Consider the following 25751-nt stretch of genomic DNA (forward strand, 5'->3'; position numbering starts at 1 on the left):
CATCTATGTTCTCAATCTTGGTAAAGGTTTGGGTTACACGAGTATTACTACACATTTGTTAAACCTCACTGAACGGTACACTTAGGATTTATATATTTCAATATATGTAAAATTTATGTCAATAAAAAAGAATTATGAACAAATGTTGAACTCTATTGATATGCATGGGGAAGTATTTAGGGGTGAAGGGTACTGACTCTGCAACTCATTTTGAAATTAATAAAAAAACAAGATAGATCACTGGATAGATATGTGATAAACCAATATAGCAAAATGACCAATTACTATTGTCAAACCCAATTCTGATGTCCACTACATATCCCCAACCAGAATGTGGGCAGGGTCCGACATGTACACAATCGTATTTTCCCTGCAGCATAAGGCACAGTGCTGGTTTAATACATATTTGCTCACTGAACCACTTACTGACTGAGGATCTTATTTTACTAAAAGGTACAGCATTCATTAGCGAAGATACATGTTATACTAATAATTTTAGTATTATCATAGCTCTCTTTAAACTTTTATAACTAAATTATTATTATAATTATGTTTATATAGAAACCTAAATTTGTCAAAGTCAGAATTTATAGAAAATAATTTTATACTCCCTTTACTTCCAATTTTTCTATATTGCTGGCAATGGAATTTCTTGAATGAGTTGCTTAGTTCCTATGAGTCCTGTGATATCTATATATTATATAAAAATATATGTGGAGGCACCCACATGAGACTCCCTTAATTAGAAAAGGAACTTCAGGTAAGTCGTTTACCCTTCTGCCCCAAGCAGCCCAACATTAATAGGAAACGGTGAGGTCTTTGCCCCAATGATATTTGCAAAGAATAGTAAATTTGTCTGAGATTATTATTCTGTGAAAATAAGGGGATTACAGAATTAAAACCTGGTTTTAGTACTTAAATATAACTTCTTAAATGGCAAAATATGGAATTTTATTCTCATTCCTTAGGATTCAGAGTAATTAGACAACTGCTTAAAAACAACCATATTTTGTATTTTCATCATATCCCAGGCTCACATCTTAATATTTATAACTAATATTATCACTTAAAATACAGAATTACAGTGCAATTCAGTATAGCTATTTTAGTTTTGAAAATGGTCCCCTAAGGAAAGTCCCTGTGCAAAGGGGATAAATTATTTTTATGTGAGATCAGAGAATTTTCCACATGTACATAACTTTTCTCAGGACAAAAAAATTATTGCTGTTCTCATTAAAACAATTTTAGTTGATAAACTTTCAAAGCTTTTAAGTCGGTGGCAAATGAAACACTCAAATATGTTCTACATTCTATAAATAAACAACTAATTTAAAAATAAAATTCAAGACTTATAATAAAAGGTAAACTACTTTTTAATACAGTAGGTAGCATTATCCAGGTTTAAGAAATAAAACTTAAATGACTAAAGAAATAATCACTTGATTCATTTCTTTTTTTGTTTGTTTGTTTGTTTGTTTGTTTGTTTTAAAGAAATTCACGTTCTTTTATTTATTTATTTATTTATTTATGGCTGTGTTGAGTCTTCGTTTCTGTGCGAGGGCTTTCTCTAGTTGCGGCGAGCGGGGGCCACTCTTCATCGCGGTGCGCGGGCCTCTCACTATCGCGGCCTCTCTTGTTGCGGAGCACAGGCTCCAGATGCGCAGGCTCAGTAATTGTGGCTCACAGGCCCAGTTGCTCCGTGGCATGTGGGATCTTCCCAGACCAGGGCTCGAACCCGTGTCCCCTGCATTGGCAGGCAGATTCTCAACCACTGCGCCACCAGGGAAGCCCACTTGATTCATTTCTAACATATCAAAGATTTTAAAACAAGAAATAACTTTTAAATCATCACTGTATTTCTTCAGTTCAATTAAGAGGGCTAAAGATTTAAATGTTACTTAAAACAATAATTGTTCTTAATAAATAAGGCAAAGATCAAATCATTTGTCCTTACTCTAGGCAAAGCCTGTTTTACCTATCAAGAGGCCTTAAAAGCAATTTTCAGTTTGCACCTGTTCTACCTGAAATACCTGTAATGTCACAAAAAGTACTGCCTATATTTTATAAACATGGGTGCAAGGAGGGCAACACGTTTATGGGAGCTGAAAGGGAAGACGTGACTGATCTCTAACTCTGGGAGGCAATATTTAATACAGCTCAGACCACAGGAGGATTTATGGTGAAATTAATGAACCATATACCTCAACAGCCATCACTTCCCATGGGTTCCTTTCAAAGTCCTGGAAGTGGGGCCCTAGTAATTTTGTATTCATAATTTTGTACTCTTTTTCTTATAGCGCCTCCCAAAGTTATATAAACTTCACACCCCATAAAATTTGACTCTAGCCCTTTTTAGTGGAAAAATAATTAGGAAAATTCTATAAGAATGCTGAATGGGATGCAATGGATAAAATCTAACTTAGGAAGAAAGAGTGCTGGTAAGTCCATTCACTCAATATTTATTAAGTTCTAGATATTCTTTACCATTAGAGAGACAAAACCTAGTATTGGGTTGGCCAAAAAGTTCGTGTGGGTTTTTCCATAAGACATTACGGAAAAACCCGCATGAGCTTTTTGGCCAACCCAATATGTGGTTCTGTCTGGAAGAAATTCACTGTCCACTGACAACTTCTCAAAACCACCAAAGATCGGAATCCTTTTTCAAGAGTGAGGAACTTCTGAGGAACTGTCAATCTAGTCATTATATCTTGCTCCAGTACTTAGCATGACCTAGAAGGTGTTCCTTAATTTTCTAGGCTTCTATTTATCATCTGTGAAATTGGGATAATAATATAACTATACTTCAGAGGGCTGTCATGAGACATACAGGAAACTGCAAGTGACTGCTCTGCAGAGCATCAAGCTCACTGTGCTTCGTTAAGTATCTGCTCTCCTTTTTTGATTTCACAATAGAAGTTAGTGGGATAGCAGCCGCTCTACTTTTTGGAATTCTCTTTGCTGTTGATATTGCCAGATTGCATATTCCATAAGAAAAAAAGTGGACATTTAATGGGGTTTCAAATTTACAAAAGATTTTGAACTAGCAACACCAAAATCATTATTCATTCAGAAAACTTCATCATAGCAGATTAACCTTGACTTGTGCATGAACTTAAGCAGCAGCATGAATTCCACAATCTGTAATCATCTCCCCTTCCCACCTGCTTTTTCCTTTTTTGTAAACGTATCTCTAACATTCCTTGACTGCCTTGTATTTCCCAATATGTAACCCATCTGGTTAAAAAAAAAAAAAAAAAAAGTTCCATATGGTTCATACTTATTTCTGAGACTGTCTGTTTAGATTTCACAGACTGGTGAACTTTGCTTAGGTAAAATGCTAATGATATTAAGGTTGTAAGTGTGGACTCTGTAAAAATACGGGTGGGGCTTCCCTGGTGGCACAGTGGTTGAGAATCTGCCTGCCAATGCAGGGGACACGGGTTCGAGCCCTGGTCTGGGAGGATCCCACATGCCGCGGAGCAACTAGGCCCGTGAGCCACAATTACTGAGCCTGCGCGTCTGGAGCCTGTGCTCCACAACAAGAGAGGCTGCAATAATGAGAGACCCGTGCACCGTGATGAAGAGTGGCCCCCACTTGCCGCAACTAGAGAAAGCCCTCGCACAGAAACAAAGACCCAACACAGCCGCAAATAAATAAATAAATAAATAAATAAATAAACCCAAAGTTAAAAAAAAAAAAAAATACGGGTGGATTTATTTTTCTACATAGTGTGCTAGTATTAGAAATTACAGTGCTTTAAATTAAAATTTACCAAGTATGGCATTCTTTTTTATTTTATTTTTATTATTTTTTAAAAGTCTTTATTGAATTTGTTCTTCTGTTTTATGTTCTTTAAAAAATTTACTTTATTTTTTATTTATTTATTTTTGGTTGCATTGGGTCTTTGTTGCTGAGCACGGGCTTTCTCTAGTTGTGGCGAACGGGGGCTACTCTTCGTTGCGGTGCGTGGGCTTCTCATTGCGGTGGCTTCTCTTGTTGAGGAGCACGGGCTCTAGGCATGCGGGCTTCAGCAGTTGTGGCTCGCGAGCTCTAGGGCCCAGGCTCAGTAGTTGTGGCACATGGGCTTACCTGCTCTGCGGCATGTGGGATCTTCCTGGACCAGGGATCGAACGCACGTCCCCTGCATTGGCAGGCAGATTCTTAACCACTGTGCCACCAGGGAAGTCCCGATATGTTTTGGTTTTTGGCCACAAGGCATGTGGGATCTTAGCTCTCTGACCAGAGAGCCAACCCACACCCCCTGCATTGGAAAGTGAAGTCTTAACCAGGGAAGTCCCCCAAGTACGGCATTCTTGACAGAACGGAACAGCTTTGAGAAAAGTAAACTTTAGGAAGCTATCTTAAAAAAAAAAAACTTAAATAACTATATATTAGCAGATCTAAGGCCTATATTCTAAGTAGCATCAGGACAAATGTGTAGTCAATTAGCACAAGATAAATGGAGCCAGGGTTTTGGTTGGGAAAAAAAGAGACACTGGAACAATGCAAGTTGTCTCATGTTATATGATCTGAACTACTTACTAGAAGACACATGTGCCAAGTCTTCTTTATAAATCTTAGTTTCTTCAATTGTTGAGAGAATCATGTTAAAGTCAAGTATGTGAAAGTACTTAAACCATGAAGGGTTTCTCTTCCAAATTTGCAGTGACTTTATTGGGGAAGACTGTATTTTCCCGAACGCTAAAACATGATTCCTGGATCATGATCGTTTTAGACAAAATTTTTATGGTCAGTGCAAAAATCTGAATGAAGGCTTTCGGAAGGGTAACCTGTCTGAATAAAAAGGAACTTGAGGGGCAAATGTTGTTCGTTTTATACCCGTGGAGCCAGTGATGAAGCTTCTCAATATAAATGGGAAGATCTATACACTCAGGCTATTATTATTCCTTAACTGTGCTCTGTATTTCTTCAAAGAATACTGCTTAGTGGCAATGTTTATTTTATTAACACTCACTTAGATAGTGCTTATTCTGTGCCAGACACTATTCTAAGTACTTCACTAATTTTAATTAATTTAATCCTCCCAATAGCTTCTAAGATGGAACTGTTATTTTCTCCATTTTAGGCATAAAGAAAGCAGAAGCTGAAGAGGTTAACGTGGCCGGTACGAGGTCACCAGCTAGTGAAGGGGCATCGGCAGGTTTCAAACCCGGCATCTGGCTCCAGCGTCTAAGATCCAAACCACTTCACTGTGAAGGCTCCCTGCTGTACCTTTTCATTCCACTGCCGGCACCCTGGCATTATCAACTTACTATAGTTCATCGAATCTTCTAAATTAGGTGTTTTTCGTAATTGACCTAATAAGGGAAAACGCTTACAAAAAAGAAGGAAGACTTGGAAGCGTCACTACAAACGCTGAATTCTGCGCACTCACCGCCACGTTAGTCTCTTGTTCCGTTTCTGGCACGTAAGGGTAATGGGTGTAAAACATATCATTCCGCACCATTTTTTTCCTCATTCTGCAGGGCCCTTCCGTCATCTCCAACATCCATTTGTCGAGATGGGAACCGATGGGGGGGCCCCAGAGCCCCCGCTCCCGCAGCAGCTCGTACTCGATTTGGCACCACTCCTCCGTCACGTACTTCAGGGCATTTTGCTGACGCTAGCAAGAGGGAGTCCGGGTTGGTTTTCAAGCAAAAGCACGAGCAACAATGAACAGTCTACAAGTACCTTAAAACCGAGTTATTCTTTGGAAACAAACACCAATCCAGGTCATTTCAGGCAATATTATAAAAGTAAAGTTACAACTATTTATGGTTAAAGTAAGCTGCCGATCTTGTGAGAAGGTGGGGTTTTAGTGATGGCCCAAGGCGATTATTTTAGCACCAAGTATACAATACATGGAAGATCGCTACAGGGTAGCGTGTGCAGTACACCTGACCAGAGTGTTGAAGGAACTTGTAGCTTGGGCACAGGGAAGATGGTAATATTACTTATGAAAATACATGGAAATGGTTTGTCCAGTGTGAGTTAATAAAGACAGTAATTTAAGGATGAATCCCCTTCCCCACCCCCAATTGTAAAACAGTTACTAGAACATGAATAAAAGAAAATCTAGAAAGCCACATCAAGAAATATTGCCAACACACTAGATTCCTGGTAATCACCGTAACGTTTCCAATAATTTTAGGTAAAGAATATACACATGCATCCCTGATAGGGAACTTAACATTCATATAAAAATTAAAGGAAAACCATTTTTACTTGTCCCTGGGGTAGATCCAAACCACCTTACTTAAATGGAAATTTATGGCTTGGAATAACTTCTATTTGTCAAATGTCAGAATGTGTAACATTTCAACAGTAGATGCTTAAAACTAAGCATCTAATCATTAGATGCTTATCTAATAATTCATGGAGTATAAGTATACAATTTAAGAGTAAAGATCCCTTTATACTGTACAACTAACACTAATGATTATTGAAGGAGTAATCTTGATATTATACTGATACCATCATAGTACTTATGTGTTCCTGGCAGGAGGAAATCCCCTGTAACAACCAAGTATCTAGTATCATGCCCATAAAATATTAGCAGCTTATCATTCAGAAATCTTTAACAGATATAACTCAGCTGCCATGGAAATAAAATATTTCGAATAAGTTGTTGAGTAATTATGAATTCATCAAGAGGATTTCACTGAAGATATTTCTTACTGACAAAATCACCAAGCACTTGTAATAAAAAATAACTTTATCTTTTAATTTTTTAGAATTTTAAGAGACTTCTCAGAGATTTTGATGCACATTTTCATGGTCTCCTTGTTAAGTATGAAAGAAAGGGATCTTTCCAATATTTTAATTTTTATTAAGAACAAACACATGCAATATGTTGGTAGTGAATGTCATTAGGATTCAGCTGTGCTGATCTCCAGTCTGTCACTTTTTAATGCAGTTTGCCTATAGGAAGTTCCAGTCTTTCTATGTTAAAACCAATGGCCAAAGTAGCTGCTGGCAGGGATAATCAAAAACATTATCTGATGATAAATTCAGTTCAGCAACTTATTCTTAAAAGCAGGAGGAAGATATCAAGGGAAGCAGTCTTTTCTCACTCAAGGAATGCAAAACAAACCATTATTATGGTTATGATTCTTACCTCCTGATATTCCTTATATTGTGTATCTACTAAGTCACGAACAACGGCGATGTGTGTAAACATCCACTGAGAAATCTCCTAACGATGAGTGGAAAAAGAGTCTTAATATTTCATGGATTTCCTGGAAAAAATGTTAACTAGCCTTGAAATAATGCCCCCATGTTAGTTAAAATTCTATTAAAGGCATCACAACAACACCCAAAAAACCCCACAGAAAACTCTGAAAGATTAATTATATAATGAATCTGATGGAGGCTTATGTGACGGACACAGATCCATATACCCCCCCCCCCATCCCCCAGCGCACCTTTCAAGGAAGGGCTCACGGCCACAACTTCTGGGAGCGCTGTCAGTACTTCAGGGATCACCTCAGCTGCAGAGAGCTGTGGGCACCCCACAATCACTGGCTGATTTGGAGGCAAGCAGGCTCAGCCATTTCAGCTCAGTAAAGGTCAACTCTGACAGGTCATTTTGGTACCAAAGCTCCACCTGGGTCACAGCTGGGTCTGCCGCCGGACCTGCACTGTAGCCTGACATTTCCCTGTGACCAATCCTGCTTCCGTCTTCTCCCATCCACAAATATCAAGGGCACCCCTAATAAACATCCTGCACACTAAACCCCCTCTCAGAGTGTGCTTCCTGGGGAACCCAACCTGACACATGGAATGACTCATACACATGGTTTCTCCCAGGCCCTTTTCACAGCTGCCACTAAGATTCTGGGATGGCAAAGACAGTATGATGAGGAAGAAATTAATGCTGGAGGTAGAGGAGTTAAAAAAAAAAAAAAAAATCAATCTCAGGCATGTACAACAAAATTATAAAAAAATAAAAAGCTGTTTTGTCTGCTGTTGCTTTAAAATTTATATAACTATTAATAAAATTATTGAGGGTTTGGAAAAGCTGAGAAAAAATTATCCATAGTCTATCGTATATCAATATCTGAATCTCATCTTATGTCCAGTTATGAAATGGATGTAAATACACAACACTCATAGTGCAATTTTATCATAATAAAACGGGAGAAGGCTCCACAACCTGAGTTATTTCTCTCTCTCGTCTAAAGCAAAAACGCAGAAAATTTCCATTTCAAATCATATGCTTGCATGTATTAAGTGTATTATATAAAACACTACAACTAAACCTTGAATTACAAATTTCTAATCATATCATTAATAAAACTAAACAATGTACCTGGGTGGAAAGACTGTGTTTGTGAAGCCCACTTTCCTTTCGATTCCTTCTCGATCCCGTTAACTTGGAAAGACCAAAGCCACTGCTGACACGGGACAATTTGGATTGTGTGGTGGGCACTAAAGCTTCTCCTCGACTTATGCATTTCTTTTCATGGGCTACAAAATTAAAATTAGAGTATTTTACAGTTTCTCCATGTACTTATTAGCCTTACTTTTAATACTTTTGCATAATGGTTACAAACCACAATTCTGTAGTTATCAAAAGCAGCTTATGTTACAGATGCAGACACTCTCTTAGATATTATATTTACTTATCTTGTATAAGGATAGCTGCTTGACAATTAATGTACTAGATTAACTCACATTTGGGTGAAACCTCATAGCTCTGCAATAATATGCAAATTTATTTTAACTGTAATCAGTTTCTATGTTAATAACAATTCACAGTCCCCTACCTAAAATCTTTGGTGTCGTGTATACTTTGGAATTTAGAATTTTAAGAAGGTGATACAGTACATATACTGTGTATTATATGTACTGTATCACCCTAGACCACCAGAAGGTCTAGGGTAATAAATCATAATTAATAATATAATAATTAATATTTCTGCAGCAAAATGTATGAATATTAATGCCTAGTAGGATAAACAAAGATAGGTTAGGTTTTGCTACCAAGTGAGTTTTGGCATCAAATTAATAAGAACACCTTGGGTTTTCAGGGCTTTTTGAATTTCAGAATTATAGATAAGGGATGTAGACTCATAACCAAGATGGTGACCGTACTAAAGTTGCGAGCAACGTATTATTTACCAAGCTCATAGATGCCTGATGTATTAACACATTTAAAAAAAAAATTTTTTTTTAAATCTAAGAAGAAAAGCCTTATCTCAGCATAATCATTCTAGAATGGGCTATATTGTATTGATTTTCATTTCTACTGTCATCATAATATCTTTGGGGGAAAGTTTTAATTTCATATCTAAAGTGCACCCAAATATGATAGTTGTATGTAAGTCCCTTGGTCACATGATATCTGTAAACTTTCTTACCCAGATGATTCTGCCAACATTTCAAACCAGCTTCTTCAATGAGCGGCTTTGCTATAGCTATGTCCACATGGCCTCTTTCATTCACAGGTAGAGTGACTTTGAAAAGATCCTCCAAGGTTTGTTTCTTACTATGAATCAATTCAGTCCAAACTCTGTTGACAGCTTTTATGAGAAGCTGACGCCCTAGGAAATGAAAAACAGCAACTGATCAAAAAGAATATAAAGGTAGTTAGTATTTTTTTTCTTCTTTTATATCTAAGAATTTCAACTTAGATGTATAGTACTTAACTGCCCAAAAAATGCTTCACATCATAGCCAGCTCAGTAAAAAAGGATTATTCAGATAACCAAAAATGCGGTTGGCTACTTGGAAAACTTAAAAAAAAAATAACAAACTTTATATCAAGCAAAAAGACTACATTTTTATTTATAAAACTGGAAATTACATATATATTTCATTGTCTAGCTTCTTCTATAAAAGAAAAGAACTTATTCTCCACTTAAAAGTAAATTTTAGATCTAAATATTTAAGGTATATTCACAAATAAGTTAATTGTTCTTGACGATTTTGCAAAAGGAAAGAAATAGTAAACAAATATTTTTAGAGTTTTTACTATTAAATTCCATCTTGCTTTGGACTCCCTGCTAATTTGTCCGACTCCCGCTCTAGGCCAGTCAATCTTCAGCAAGCATCAGAATCACCTGGGAGGTTGTTCAAACAGACTGCTGGTCTTCACCCCCCAGAGTATCTGAGTACTGAGTACTCAGTAGACCTGAATGGGGCCAGAGAATCTGCTTTTCTAACTAGTTCCCAAACGATGCCAATGTTACTAGTCTGAGCACCTCACTTTGAGAACCAGTGTTCTAGACTGTTAGTTCCTTGGGGGGTGAAAACAATCACTGTGTCCTTAGTGTCTGGGGTTCAAGAAATTTTAGTGAAAGAACAGAGAACAAATTAATGCTTAAATGAATGAAGGAATGAGTGCTGGACCTACAAAAGATAAAGTCATATGCAAAACTATCACACTAAATATTGCTGGAGAGACAAGCACTTCTGTAATTATCTAATCTTTTCAACTGAACAACGTTGGAAATTAGAAATCAATCCACCCAAAGCCTCTCATATGCACGATACTTACAAAATCAGTGGGAAAACTAGATTTAAAAAAGGGAGAAAGAATAAAAATGGTAGTACTGACAATCTGTCTCAAGCAATATTTGCCTCTACTGTGATTGGCCTAATACTACCAATAGCCAGCTCTCTTAATAGTAAGCGCCAAGTCAGTATCATACTTGCACTACTGCTTGTGCAAATGTAAGTATCACCAAGTTTCCTGGTGTTACGATGAACTGTGGAGGGCGAGCAGTTTCAGGGGTTTGCTCCTCCTGGCACAAGGAGACGTACAGCTAGCACGCTGGTACATGCTGGCGGGCATACCGGTGTATGTTCAGGTACGCCCTATGGAGAGGTCGGCTGTCAATGTTGGCAGTTTCTCAAGTCGGTGTTTTTGGTTATATCTTAAAAATCAGAAATGAGTGGAGAGAAAAGGGGGAAAAAATTGAGATAGCTACCTTCACTAATATCTTGGCTGTAACCACCATCTGGTTCAATGTCCGAGGGGATCATGATGTGCCACGTCGTCATGCGGGCTTCTGCTTCCAGTCCAAACCCATCCACACTGCTGAAAAATTCCAGTCAGTTTAAACTACATGAAGAAAGTTACTGCAGCTGGAAACTGTGATGACTAAGTACTACTCTGCAGACACAAGGCAACGCTGGCTCTGTCACAGAGCTCCGTAAGTGGCAGACAGACATTTGGCAGATGCACAGAACAGAACTTAAGAGTTTATCATGAAAATGCCATTTTCAAGCGATGACGCCACAAATCCACTCGACGAAATGTAATTAAACTAAATGACAGCATTAAGAGGAGCATCTTACTATTTAAGACGCTTTTTGATCACTATTAACATTTTTACCTAAAAATTACGAAAAGTTCATTTAAGAACGTCCTCCTCCTATGTTCTTAAACATAAGAACATGCTCTCCTCCTATATCCTAAGATATGCCCCCTCTCCCGTATCTTATCTCACCACTCTTTGCTCCAGCAGCAGGGAAATACCTGCAGTTTCCTACGTGTGCCATATTCTTTCTGCCCTCTGGGCGATCGCGTAGATGACTCTTTCTTCCCACATCACTCGTCCCCATTCTCTTTGGAGGATTAACTTCCTCCTCAACCAGGTGCACGCTGTAACTCAGCAGGTGTCTCCCCAGGCTAGGGGCACCTGTTATGCGCCCCCAGAGCACCGTGCTTCTAGCAGAGCTCACTGCTTAGCGATGGGTCCTCCCTCCTAGGCTGCATCCTCCAAGACCTGCCGCGGGCTCTGTCTCATTCACATTTCATCCCAGCCCCGGATTCAGTGCCTGGCCCCCAGCAGACACCAAAGAAATATCTTGCAAAGCAATCAGTGGCAAAATACTAATTTTACCCATTTCACATACATTGCATTTATTTACTGCATTCTTATCTTTTTACCCCTCTTAACCTCCAACAGTGTGTATCTACTTTACTTGAAAAGCAAACTCTTCTTTAAAAATTATATATGTGACATGTGATTAACAAAAAATTTAAAGATACAGAAAATTAAAGCAAAAATATACTCATTATTTCACTGCAGAAATTCAACCCTTGTCTTTTCCCTTCTCATGAAGTTTTAAGTAAAACCGAGATTAAAGAAAAAAATGTTGTAATCAAAAAAGTAGAACAAAGAGCTCTGGTAGAAAACTATCAAAGACAAATTCAAACTGAACCTAAAAGAGTTACCTTCCAACATGCAGGTTAATGAGGCAGTGAGCCAGACAGCTAATGAATTCTTGGTCATGGTTCCCAGGGCCCAGGATCAAGTTCCTGTTTACAGTCAGGACCCTGAGTGAATCAAGGAGAGCTACTTGCTGCGGGACAGTTTTGTGCGCCCGGGAGAACTGGTACAATATGGTCCTATTGAGGCAGTGATAAACCGCATCCAGTGACAATCCCTGGGATCTTCTTTTTGACTAAAGATATGAGAGATACTTTAGTAAAATGGACAAAAAAAGTCTGCTTATCATTCACACATGAACATTTATTAGGTTTATTATGTATCAGACACCATGCTAAGTACTGGGGTGCTAAGATAAAAAATACAAAGCTCTTGCTATTATGAGGTTCAGAACCCAAGAGACACATAAATGTAATGAGATGAGTGCTGTGTGTATACACATCTGTGTGCAGAGCAGTTTCCCTGAGAACACGGGGAAGTGCCACCTGGGTAGAGACTCCTACCCCACAAGTTTTGTAAGGGTGATCAATCGCTACTCAAAATTACTAAAAAAAAAAAAAAAAAAAAAAAAAATTACCTAAAATGTTAGTAAAGAACTTCTGACATTCTTGTTTCATCTCACATGAGAACTTTTCTCTTTGGCTTAAATACAAATTTATCCTTAAAAAAATTCTTGGGTGACATGTGTGTGTCTAATAACATGACAACAGTATTTCCTACTTTCTACATCGTGTGTTGAATAAGATTTATCACTTGTGCCAAACCGGAAAAGGTACCACAAACACACACTAATATGACATCTTCAAAGGAACAAGGACTACAGTGAACTTTGTAAAGATTCAATTACAAGAAGAGAATACTCCTCTAATATCAACTCTTCATGCTCTGTAAATCTTGACACACTGATGCATCATACTATGGAAATCTATCAAATTGTATTAACTTAAGGTCTTTAAACCAACAGGAAGCTATCCAGCTATGTGGTTAGCAAAGAGCAATGCCAGTGGGGAAGGCAGTGGGAGCCCACAGCTTGAGAGAATGAGGAAGCTTTACATACTGGACACACTGGCACCGGGCCACGGGTAAAGGGGGGAATGGTTACAGATCTACGTTTTATTCATTTTTAATAAGCTGAGCTTTACGTTAAAATGTCAACATTCATTATCTTACTAGTTACACTTATTTCCAACAATTTTGACACCCGAGGCAAAGTTTTTCAATAGGAAAACATGTACTCTACAACTAATGTGACAATGGATTACCTGTGCAATTAGTTGAATTATAAAATCTATAAGAAGTTTAGATTCTTTGTTGAACATGCCTTGCCAAAGCTTGTCCACCACACGTTGTGTGAAATAAAACACATTGTTCACCAATACTTGGTAGCTCCCTCCACTGGTAATAGGCAGAGATGCATCTTCCCCTAAATTCCAGCAGGAAAAAAATGTCTAAGAAAATTGATGTCCACCAGCCTAAGACCAGACCCTCCAACAAATCAGGCTAAGGCAAGATGAGTATATCTACTACCGTTAGAAATAGGACCATTAGCTCTTATGTACTACTTTAAGCAAAATGATGTTCATGGCCAGAAGTCATGATAAATGTTGGAAGAAATAATTTCTGCAGGATAAAAGTGTTACGGATGGAGACTGGGAAGTTTCTTACTGCCTTAAGACAGTCTGTGATAAGCAAACAGTTCTTCAACTGTCAGTGACATATAGCCTCCCTTTGAGAGAAAAATTAAGTCAGTTTATTAGTTGTAAATTGATTCTGTCTAACTAATAAAGGGCAAAACAAATCATCAAACAAAACTTTAAGCACAACGAAGTAATGGAGGCAGAAGAGAGGTCCAGAAGAACTGTAAAACACAGAGTACCATCAGTGGTGGTGGTGCCATGGGGTACCTCTCGCCCCTTCCATGATTCCCATCAGCACTGTTTCTCTTCTACAAGCTGCCCCGGTGGCTTCAGCGTGCTCGCTGTGTACACACTGCCTCAACACTAATCCTCCTGGCTCCTCCTCCAACAGAATGCCCCCTTTAAGCCCCTCCCTCCTTTCTAGAAATTAGGAGCCTTAACTGACTGTAATTATTATTCTCACCTAACTCTAAATCACTACACAATGCAAAACTCTTCGTTTTGTGTCTTTATGTAGTAAGACTGATATTACTTAAGATTCTCAAGTGATAAGAACAAATACAAAAGTCTGACTTGACACCACGCTTTGAGAGTTGCATGTTATGACAACACTAAAGATTTTCTTGGCAAACTTACTTTGTTAAAAAAAAATGATAATGTAATAGCATGGAGGTTCTATGATTTATATAATTACCAGAAATTCAAGTAGCAAATATGCTAAATCATTACTTTTCCTTCTCCTTTAAATTGTCATTGTTTTACATATAAATGTTAGCTCCATTGTAAATGTATCAAGTTTTGTAGTTTTATTGTAACTAGAGACATACAGGAAAAACATTTTAATGTGCTTTGAATTTACATCCTGAAAGCCATTCTAAAGAATAACATAGATACCTATAACTGAATAATTCCACTAATAAGTAGAGTTTCTGAGGGTGCTGGTAATGCATTTCTATCTGAGTGCTCTTATACAGGCACGTTGCCTGGGTGGTAATTCACAGAGTGCTACATTTGTAATTTATTTGTAAGTATATTACGGTAATTTTTAAAAGTATTAGATAATTCATAAAAATATACTGTTCACATAATATGGTTTTAAAAACATTTTTTCTCTTTCCTTGTCCTCTTCCTGCCACCTCTGAGCATATGAACGTGGAAAAGCAACTTCGTACTCCCTGTTGTTGATCCTTTATCCCAGGTTCAAAGGAAGGAGCTGGATGGGTCTTTTCCTCATTATAGGAAAATACCAATAAGAGGGGAAAACGCACAGAAAAGAAGGAAAAAGAGGACGTTAAAAAAGTGGTATACTTGGGGTTTAGATAGAGAAGGGAAGTGATTATAGGTACTTTTAACAGACTGAAAAGAAAACGTGATATTACCCAATAAAACATCAGCTGCAAGCAAATGGTCCATCACACTATCCAAAATATAAGTCTGAAATTCTTTTTGCTGAGTTCTTGTCGATCTTTCAGGGGAAGCCTGATCAATAAAATTTAGAATTAGAAACAGAACCCAGTAAACAAAGGTAAGGCTCAACCATAGTTACATTAAAAAAAACTACTGGTAAATAGTAGAATATGTCACGAGAGATGGTATGTATGCTTACACTCTCTTATTTTTCTGACCATAGATTAAAAAACAAATTGAAGCAAAGGTGAAACAATACCTTCTTTTGAATCCATTCCTCCAAAGGCAGTATTCTAAACATTTTAAGTATTTAATAAATATTTGATATCTATTATCTATCTACCTCACTTCCAAAAGAGATCTGGCAGTTTCTAATGAGATGCAGATAAAATAAATCATAAAGCCATTTAAACAAACACAAAAGCTCAGGAGTCTAGTAACCAAGAAGGTAAAGTCAATGGGGAGGCGAGTATTTATATCAAAAAAATCAATTAAGCACACAATTTTGCTTTGAGCTTCCTAGGGTCGAGAAGGAGAAAAAAAATAATATGATTTACAAAGCCTTTAATTATCTATAAAAAAGGAAGCATACTATATAGTTAGCAAGGATGTTTTCCTAAGATTGTTCTGAGAAGAATGTTCCCTGTGGGCTTTTATAAAGAGGACAATGAACAGCCCTATAGGTTGTACCATTGATAATGGTTTTACACGGTACAAGGATGATTTTTAAAATTATCTTGAATAAAAGCTTAGGGCACAAAGTTAAACTATAGTTCTCTGATGGCATTTCTTTTGGTAATTAGGGTGGTATGATCCAGGTGCATAACTTTCAGGTCTCTAGCCTGAGAAGTGGCAAAGCACTGGGAACACAGGGATGAAAGGTAGGAAAGATCCTTTTGTCATTCTTCTCAAACGCCACTCATGTTAGCTGGCTTTGGATAGGAGCTGGATATTGAACAATTCAATAAACTGACATAAAGTTGTTTCTTAAAAAGAGATCTGGATGTTGTAGCTGCAAGCAGCGTACTGATGCTTTGCAAGTGAAGTTAAAGAATCTGTTCCTTCTCGCACAGACAGGTCCAGGACTATGTTTATGACCAGGCCGCAGAAGTGGGCTATAGAACACTGTTCTGCTTTATGCATTTAAAGTTAAAATCTGTTCCCCTGGGGAAAAACCCACTTCTTTCTATTCTGATTTTCAAAGTGGTGCTGATGAAGATTTTAAAAAAGCAGTTAAAATTGGAATCCTATATTCAGATCAAAGATATTATTCTAAGGATTCAAAAACCAACCAAAGTTGTAATGAACGTTTCTCTGTTTTTCTGATAAAACATATTTATTTTGTTTTAAAATGACAAAACATGGGCCTAGTAACAGTTAAAAGAATATTAGTTCTTAGGAGTTTGGTTTGGCATTAGAATAATTTGGGAAAAAGTGAAGGTCATGACATGTTGTTTATAATCTTTTTTTTAGAAAATTTATTTATTGATTGATTTTTGGCTGCATTGGGTCTTCACTGCTGCGTGCGGGCTTTCTCTAGTTATGGTGTGCGGGCTTCTAACTGCAGTGGCTTCTCTTGTTGGGGAGCACGGGCTCTAGGCGCGCACGCTTCAGCAGTTGTGGCACACAGGCTCAGTAGTTGTGGCTTGTGGGCTCTAGAGCGCAGGCTCAGTAGTTGCGGCACACAGGCTCAGTAGTTGTGGCTCGTGGGCCCTAGAGGGCAGGCTCAGTAGTTGTGGCTCACAGGCTCTAGAGAGCAGGCTCAGTAGTTGTGGCGCACGGGCTTAGTTGCTCCGCGGCATGTGGAATCTTCCCGGACCAGGGCTCGAACCCGTGTCCCCTGGACTGGCAGACGGATTCTTAACGACTGCGCCACCAGGGAAGTCCCTGTTTATAATCTTAATACATTTTCCTGTGTAGATGAACAGACTAATACAATGGTCAGCAGAAGAGCTGGGGCCAAGGCCTGCCTATTCCTCATGCTGACAGTACATCAAGACCCCACCCCTGTTAACGGAAGGGAAAGCGAGAACCTTCAAGTGATAAGTGACAGATTGATAGGTCTATGAGGACTACCCTGCAATCAGATCAGAGACCATTTTCAAACAGCATGAGTGATCAAAATTTACTAAGGAGTAAGGCTCTCCAGTCACAGGAGGATTTAAACACCCCTGAAGATGGCAATACTCATTCAGGATTATAATCAACTCAATGTGGCTAATGGGATAAGTAATAATGAGTAGGGTTTATAAAATCTTAATTAGACAAAGTTTTAGAGTATGTAAAACAGGGAACATAGAACATAGAGAAGTAGCTTGATCTGTCAACAATATTTATTTTTACTTAATTAGAAAGTATTCTTTTGTATTCTATAAGGATTTAAGGCTGGCTCAGTCACCAACAGGCATATTTAATCCTCTGATTCCTCTCACTGAAGCTGTTTCTTGAATGGTCATGACCCAGAATTAACTCTGTTACTGGCTCTAACTGCGAAGTTCAAATGTTCTTGCTGAGACTCATAGTAGCCTAACTTTTAACGGACTTAAGACTTTATATGAGTGCATGCGTAGTTTTCTTGGGTGTTTTTTTCTTTTTTTTAAACAATTCACTGGACTACAATTATGTAGCTACACAGTGCTTAGTTTTATGTACCTTATCTCATTCTGCACAATATCCTTTCGAAGTAGATACTATCATCTCCACTTTAGAGATAAGGTAATTGAGGCTTTGAGAGGTCAAGTCACAACTAGGTTTCAAACGGTCAGTTTCTTTGACGCCAAAGTTCACCACCTCACCTGCCATTCCGTACTCTTCCAGCCCTACTAAAAATCTCCATACTGAAGTTAACAAATGCACAACAAGAGCAATTCAGCCACAATCTCCCCATCATGTTTTTAGATAAACCTGGTTGGCCCACCAGACAACCAGGATGAGTTCAGGGCCGAAGGAAGACAGGGTGAGCCCTATGCTCTGCTCTGCCTGCGAGATCTGTCTTCCCAGAGAAGACAGTGAAGCCAGTCAACAACACGAGTCTTCACAGACGCAAGGCGTCCTTTTCGAGGCCTGGGAACGCCATGCCGAGTCATCGTGGGCGCGTGTGCTGCCCGTGGCTGAGAGCCCTCTGGCTCTGGCGGGGAGGCCGTTAGTGCTCCGTAACAGGCAAAGCCTTCAAGGAAGAGGGGTTTCCGCTCTGCCCTTCTGACTGCAGTACTCCTCCTGACTGGCTTCTCTTCTCTCAGTTATTTCACAGCACTCTCTGTGCCCACTTTTGCCACTTTGTTTGGTTTGTTTATTGCTCTGCAGGGGGCGCTGTACTCTGATGGGAACAGGGAGGTCTTTTAGCAGATGGCGGGAGCAGAAAGCAGTGAACTCCTCAGACTACAGAAAGTGGTATCAGACAGGCACACACTCCAAATCAGCCTCCTTCGTTTCATCATATTTCTTTCCTTCAGGTATATACGAGTACTTTTGGATCTGTTCTCAGGTACTTTCCTTCCGTGGCCACGTGCAGCAAATTCATTTGGCCTTTCATGAGATGCCTGGTGGTGACAGCAGAGGACGCTGGTGATTGTATAAGCCACCGCAGGCCACTTGATTTTGGAGCAGGTCTTACGTGCCAGGCACTGTGTTATGAATCTTATATGTATTATCTTACTTAATTCTCACAGCATCCTCAGAGACAGGTTCTATTTTTATGCTACGTTACAGATGGGCAAACTATAAGGGGTGAAGAGAACTGAGCTGGGCCAAGGTTGCACAGCTATAAGCAGCACATGTTTAATTTCTCAAAATAGTTTTGCTGGGTGATTTATATATATTTAACTCTCACAACAATCATGCAGGGGAGACAGTATATAAGATCATTCTCCAGAGGATGAATTTAGCTCGGTGAGATTAAAATGTTTACATAATAAACCATAGGGCCAGAATTCAAACCAGGTCCTTCTACGGCACCACACTGCTTCCCTTGTATTTGGCCTGACTCACACTCAAGCCAGTCTATATGAATGGGAAGCTTTTATTCTTATAGACTGCTAATAAAGATAACTTCACACATTCTTTTATAGACACAATCAAGTAAGGAGACACTCTTACGATGACATCCCAACAATCATGAGACTGAAAATGGCCTGGCTTGAGCATATCAGCCCGAAAATCAGTTGGTTCAAACACCTTCCTTCACGTCAGTAAATGGTAAATATACAGGATAGTTCTTTTGCTGACTTTCTTCAGAGATAGACTTCATAATTGTAACATTCAGAATCATATGCTTGTAATTTATTATTTTACACCACAGGAAGAAATGGAGTGCAACAGCATTTCCACTAAATATTTTTGGTATGTGTATTCTGTGTTTGTGTATTAGATTTGAAGTTCCTCAAAGCACTGATTTTTAAAAGCAAATTTATCTCTCTCTTATGAGATGGTATCATATCTTCCTGTTTGGGAAGTGCCAGGGATGTAGTTATAGTTAAATAATTCAAAAAAACTTAAAGAACACAGCAAGGCACTGAGCTAACTTTGTGAGGGACAAAAGGACACATGAAAGTTGGTCCCTAACTTTAAAGAGTTGATGATCTATTTGGGAAATTCAATCTTGACACTCCCTGGTTCTTCCTAAAATACCACCCTACCGCCCCTGACTCCCTAATGCAATCAGATACAATTCCACTTCAGGGCAAATTAGTGTCCACAATAATGAGAATGTTATCTCAAGGTTCATACATGTCATATCAAACTTTCCTTACTGAAAAATACAGAAAACCAAAATAAAAGACAATTATACAATTTACCCATTGCTAGTTAATTAGCTATTAGGATTCCTACAAGACTGTTATTCTGCATACATACACTTACCCCATTTCCTCTACATATGTGTATTTTATTTTTTGGCTCAGTTATGCTTTCTTACACACACCTATTCTTAACTTTATCCTGTTATTTTCTGAAAACCATTTTATTTTGCATAGAATGCTTCAAATTCTTAACCCATGCACTAAAATACTAGCCATCTCTCTTCTTATTTTAAAGTTTCCAAAGAGGACAAGCTCCACCAGGCAGGCTTTTAAATTCTACCAGATGAATTCTTGATGAAATCAATTATTTTTCTGCCAATATTAAACACTGTGGTCCTGGTTAACATGCTTTGCATAGGACTTCCATGGTGGCGCAGTGGTTAAGAATCCGCCTGCCGATGCAGGGGACACGGGTTCGAGCCCTGGTCGGGGAAGATCCCACATGCTGCGGAACAACTAAGCCCGTACACCACAACTACTCAGCCTGCGCTCTAGAGCCCACGAGCCACAACTACTGAGCCCAAGTGCTGCAACTACTGAAGCCCACATGCCTAGAGCCCGTGCTCTGCAACAAGAGAAGCCACCGCAATGAGAAGCCCTCTCACCACAACGAAGAGTAGCCCCTGCTCACCGCAACTAGAGAAAGCCCGTACGCAGCAACAAAGACCCAACGCAGCCAAAAATAAATAAATAAATAATAAATAAATTAAAAAATGCTTTAAAATGCTTAGCGTGGCTGGTACCTAAATTACACTGATTTCTTTTAATTGACCAAACTGAGATATTTTCACATGAATAAGATAAAACATTTGCTGGGATTTTAAGGTTTCAAATAAAAAGTTAACTGTTTTCGCCACTAGAGGGAGCAGAGAAAGTGCAGGTTCAGTTGTCAAACTGCTGAGGGCGGCATGTGGGAAGCTCCTCACAGAGAGAAGCAGTTAGTCTTTTACACTGATTGAATCTTTCGTGAAACATTATTTTCAGAGCTCTGGCATGTACTGCTTGACCCTATTTATATGAATTGGCCAAAAGAATGAATGTATAGGCAACTAATTATATATTAGATCCCCTTCAATGATCTTTTATTTTTTCTTGAGATTTTTCTAGGTGAACATTTGGTTTTCAGGGATTGTCAATTTCTAGAGCCAGCAGTGTGACCACTTTAGGGTTTGTTTTCTGATGCATCAGCTAGTTCTTATCACTTATCAGGAGAATTAGCAAGTGCAATGGACTAAATGTTTGTGTCCCCCCGCAAAATTCATAAATTAAGCCCTAACCCTCAATGTGATGGTATTAGAGAGGTGGAGCTTTCTGGAGGTAATTAGGTTTAGATGAGGTCATGGGGAGTCCACAGGAGGGGATTCATGCCCTTATAAGAAGAGGAATTACCACCTGAGCTCTTTCTCTGCCATGTGAGAGCAAGGCAGCCATCTGCAAGCCAGGAAGAGGGCCCTCACCACAACCTGACCAAGCTGGCATCCTGACGTCAGACTTCTCAGTCTCCAGAACTGTGAGAAATGACTATCTGCTACTGAAGCCACCCAGTCTACGGTATTTTGTTACAGGAGCCTGAGCTAAGATACCAAGCAACCTACAAGTTTGCTGCCTTGGGGAAAATTCAGTAAGGGCATATTGAGCACCTATTATGTGCAATGCACCACGCCTTAAGCCCCACAGGACACTAAAAGCAATACCGGAAGTGATAAATAAGAGGGACTGAAGTAGGGAGTTATAAGCTAAGGAGACAATGCTGCTGTAAATGACTAGGGAAGGAGCTAGAACACTAAGGTTCATGGGCCAAATTCAGCTTATAGTTGTTACGGTACATAAAGTTGTACTGGAACACGGCCACACTCACTCGTTTATGTATTGTCTGTGGCTGCTTTCTCATTGCAATGGCAGAGTGAAGTAGTTGTGAGAGACTGTACAGCCCACAAGGCTGAAAATATTTACTATTTGGCCCTTTACAGAAAAAGTTTGTCAATTCCTGGTCTATCCAGGGGAAGGGTGATAAAGGACTAAATTAAGGACATGTCAAGAGGAATAGAAAGAAGAGAAACAAATCGATAGGGCATATATTAGCACATTTGTGATAAAAAATTCCCATAGCCCATGATATGTTCTGCCTTTACAACCCAAAAGAATTAGAAATCTGAAAGATATGTGGCATAAAACTTGCTTGGTTATTAATGCTCTCATTATAAAAACAATTTGAAAGAGATGTAAATGCATTTCTTTGTCTTTACCTCCAACAAAAGATCAATTAGTGGAGTCTGCTTGCTGGCAGGGGTAAGACAGAGGTTGTCTATTATTAAGACCCGCATGAAGTCAAAAACAAACTTTTTAGCTGGGTGATTGGTCAGGTATGTCTTGACGCCCACGTTGCAGTACTCTGATTGGCTTCTGTTCATCCCTGTGTCTGCTGCAAAGGCTTTAAACTCTTCCGCTGGAGATCCAACTTCATCATCGAGATCAGTCACCTAATAAAATCAAGTGGAAATATATCCTAGTCACATTCAATTTCATTTGATATTTTTACTTCCACCAAATTGTAGAAGCAACAGTATTTTTGTTCAGTGTTTACCTCCTATTAAGCTATTCAGTGCATTACATCGTTCACTTTGCTTTACTTATTTTTTCTTTTCAGGGTGGTAATCGGGCACATGTCACGATTACTCAACACATGCTCTTTCTAATATTAAGCTACTCACTGGCCACTAACCATATAAACTGCTTTATGTTGAATTTTATCTTTACTGTGGATAACTGAACTTGAAATAAATGAAATAATAAAATGAGAATGACTATATTTGCATATTTAAAACATACCTACTGAGAAGTCAAGTGTTATAGACTTTCAGATAAAGATCTGGCATAATGACTGCACCCAAGGGCTGACCCATTTTTGTAGGTAAAAAAAAAAAACCCAAATAAATAAACAATACAAAACAACAACAAAACTAGTACCAAGTTTGAGCCAACAGAAAAAGAAAGGATTAGAAGACAGATTACAAGATGCCGACAAGGAAAAAACATTGAAATATTACTAAAATCCTTTTTTTACCAAAAATGTGGATTCTAAAATTATAAACAAGCCATGGTGTTAAGGTCACGTGCTATACTTGCCTTTGTCCTAAAAATCGCCACAATTTTAGAACGAGTATTTCACCATTATACATGAAGAAAAATTAGTATGAAGAAGATACCTTATTCTAGGCTCTCGAGTAAGTGGTAGAAGTAAGACAAAACATCATGAAATTCTGAAGTTCTATGGAAGAATAACTGTCTTTTGGGTTCGTTTTAAAGGACAAAAGAAGTATTTATACTACATATGATTATAGTCTAATAACTTTCTCTTAAGTTAGTGCAAAATATGAAAAATAACTGTTGAACAAAATAGAAAAAGTTGAACAGAAAGGACAAACATACATGTCATTTCTTATAAAGACAATCAATCCTGTAATTAATTTGTAAAGACTAAATCCAGGAGATGCCTAATTCCTGAGACAAATGAAGTGGAAATAAGTTTGGTCTGACTAGAGTTCTGTAACCTGATTTCACAACTATACAGCTATCATTACATATAATAAGAAATGGATCAACAACTACACGAAGAGGGAATTCACTAATGAGGGACTTACAAGAATATGGTAAACGAAAACAGGAAGTAGAATTCACTGTTATTTTAAGGGAAAGCAGAAGGAGAGTGTGGGGAGCCAGATACCAGATAATGACGTAAGAGATGAAGCAGAAAGTTATGAAACTGTAACTTGGTGAGAAGCTTAAAAGATTGGCCAAAAAAATCTGCTAACCATTGGAGCAGACTAATTCCAGTTTTGATATTTTCCTCCCCCTTTCCTACCATCTCTGAGTAAGGGCGAATGTTGAAGGGGAAGACCGTGGCTGCTAATGCACACAGGAAGTCGGGGCTCATCCACATGGAGGCCAGGTCTGGGACGTTGTGGTACAAGTATCTAAAGAACTGCATCAGGGTCACAGGATATTCCCGGAGCCAAGATCCCTCTTCTTCTGACTGCCAAGGCTGTCATGGGGACAAGAGAGGAAATAACATGTTAGAAAAACTGACACTACTAAAAGTTACTCACTACTCTTCTAAAACTGGATAAATTGATGGTCCAGAACTCTTGTAAACCACACACAGGAGCAAACACACAGGCCAACAAATCTAGAAATAAGCTAAAACAAAGGTGATACCCCTAGAAACTGACAGGATGTTTTTCTATTCATTTGAGTACTCACAGCTCAGTAACTGGATCAATGGTTTTGATTATTCATCGTTACCAACATGAGTATGGCTGGAGCCAGTAGTGGCTCTATTCCCATCAAAGTTGCCCCATCCTCCATCACACCAGAGAGTTAGGATTAAGATAAAAATGGGGAAGTTACCTGACCTTTCTGAGCCTCGTACTGTCATATAAACAATGAGAATAGTGCTCTTAACCATTATGCAACTGTGATATTGTGATTTATAATAAGAAATATATATTTAGTCTTTGTCCCATTTCAGGCACAGAGATCCTAAAACCCTTGGCATTTCCTAAGTGATAAAAGAGCCATAAATGTGTCTTTTTGTTAATCATAACACGCCGCTTTCCACCACACTTGAGTTTATGTTGATGGGCTGTCTTGCCAGGGGAACCAACCATGGGAGTAGAGGGCTGGAAGTGAACCGAACCTGCTCCCCACAGCCCCCAGGGACGAAGAGGGGCTGGAGACCAGGTTCAATCACCAGTGACCAGTGATTTAATTAATCATGCCTGTATAATGAAGGCGCCATAAAAATAAAAAACACGGGGTTCAGAAAGCTTCTGGACTGATGAACACGTGGAGGTGCTGGGAGAGTGGCAGGACGGAGAGAGCGTGGAGGCTCCGTGTCCCTTCCCACCCCGCCCTATGCATCTCTTCCATCTGGTTGTTCCTGAGATACGTCCTTTTATAATAAACTGGTAACCTAGGAAGTAAAATGTTTTCCTCAGTCACGGGAACGTGAAATTTGTAACTGGTGAGTCAGAAACACAGGTAACTACCTCGACTTGTGACTGGTATTTGAAGTGGGGCAGGGTTGGTGGGGGGAGGGGTATCTTGTGAGACTGAGCCCTTAACCTGTGGTACCCGATGCTGCCTCCCAGTAGATAGTGTCAGAACTGAATTGAACTGTCGAACACCCAGCTAGTGTGGCGAAACCTTCCACATACTTGGTGACCAGAAGAGTCAAAAGTAAAGTAGCGTTGTAGTAGAATACTGAATAAAGTGGACACATAGGAGTTGTTTTTCCTTAAAACAATAACAGTGATGATGATGACAAAAGAGTAACAAAAAAAGAATATATTTCAACAATGCTTATCTTCTGATACTTGCCCAGAGAGTGGCTTCTTTTTCAGCTGAGATTTTTATAATTGTTTATGAATAAAAACCAAAACAAGAATCCCAAAGCATTCTAAATTAACACATTTAATAGTAACGTTCTTTTCTTAGATGGCATAAGAATAGTTTTGACTAAAATCAGATTTATCAGGTACTTGTAATCCAAAGAGTCTAGTTAATAATTCCTCTTACAATGTGATCCTAAATCGTGTAAACAAATTAAATCATTATTCACGGTATCCCTGTAAGAAAGGTAGGAACATACATTTTGTCATTTACTCTTTCAATTTTTCATATCTAAGTTAGAAATAATTAGAATAGAAAACATAAAAACAAATACAAAA

General features: G+C 38.7%; 1 protein-coding gene across 11 annotated transcripts in view; it reads right to left on the bottom strand.

Moving 5' to 3' along the window:
• Positions 1 to 25751, bottom strand: part of WDFY3 (WD repeat and FYVE domain containing 3) — a 270532-nt gene that overhangs the window by 54950 nt on the left and 189831 nt on the right. For 9 of the 11 annotated variants that reach the window (XR_014264054.1, XM_082463207.1, XM_082463215.1 and 6 more), the window contains 10 exons: positions 23885 to 24064; positions 22269 to 22502; positions 15199 to 15298; positions 13445 to 13605; positions 12188 to 12417; positions 10935 to 11044; positions 9364 to 9546; positions 8313 to 8470; positions 7119 to 7196; positions 5397 to 5624 (listed from right to left, as the gene is read on the bottom strand). Coding sequence is in view for 10 of the 11 variants with exons in the window: in XM_082463207.1 (XP_082319333.1) it covers positions 5397 to 5624; positions 7119 to 7196; positions 8313 to 8470; positions 9364 to 9546; positions 10935 to 11044; positions 12188 to 12417; positions 13445 to 13605; positions 15199 to 15298; positions 22269 to 22502; positions 23885 to 24064 (1662 nt within the window). In the remaining variant the exon portion in view is untranslated. The remainder of the gene's footprint in view (positions 1 to 5396; positions 5625 to 7118; positions 7197 to 8312; positions 8471 to 9363; positions 9547 to 10934; positions 11045 to 12187; positions 12418 to 13444; positions 13606 to 15198; positions 15299 to 22268; positions 22503 to 23884; positions 24065 to 25751) is intronic. The other 2 variants (XM_082463214.1, XM_082463208.1) reach the window with 1 other exon arrangement.

The sequence above is a fragment of the Balaenoptera physalus genome, assembly GCF_965194825.1.
Source record: "Balaenoptera physalus genome assembly, chromosome: 5".
NCBI classification, from domain to species: domain Eukaryota; kingdom Metazoa; phylum Chordata; class Mammalia; order Artiodactyla; family Balaenopteridae; genus Balaenoptera; species Balaenoptera physalus.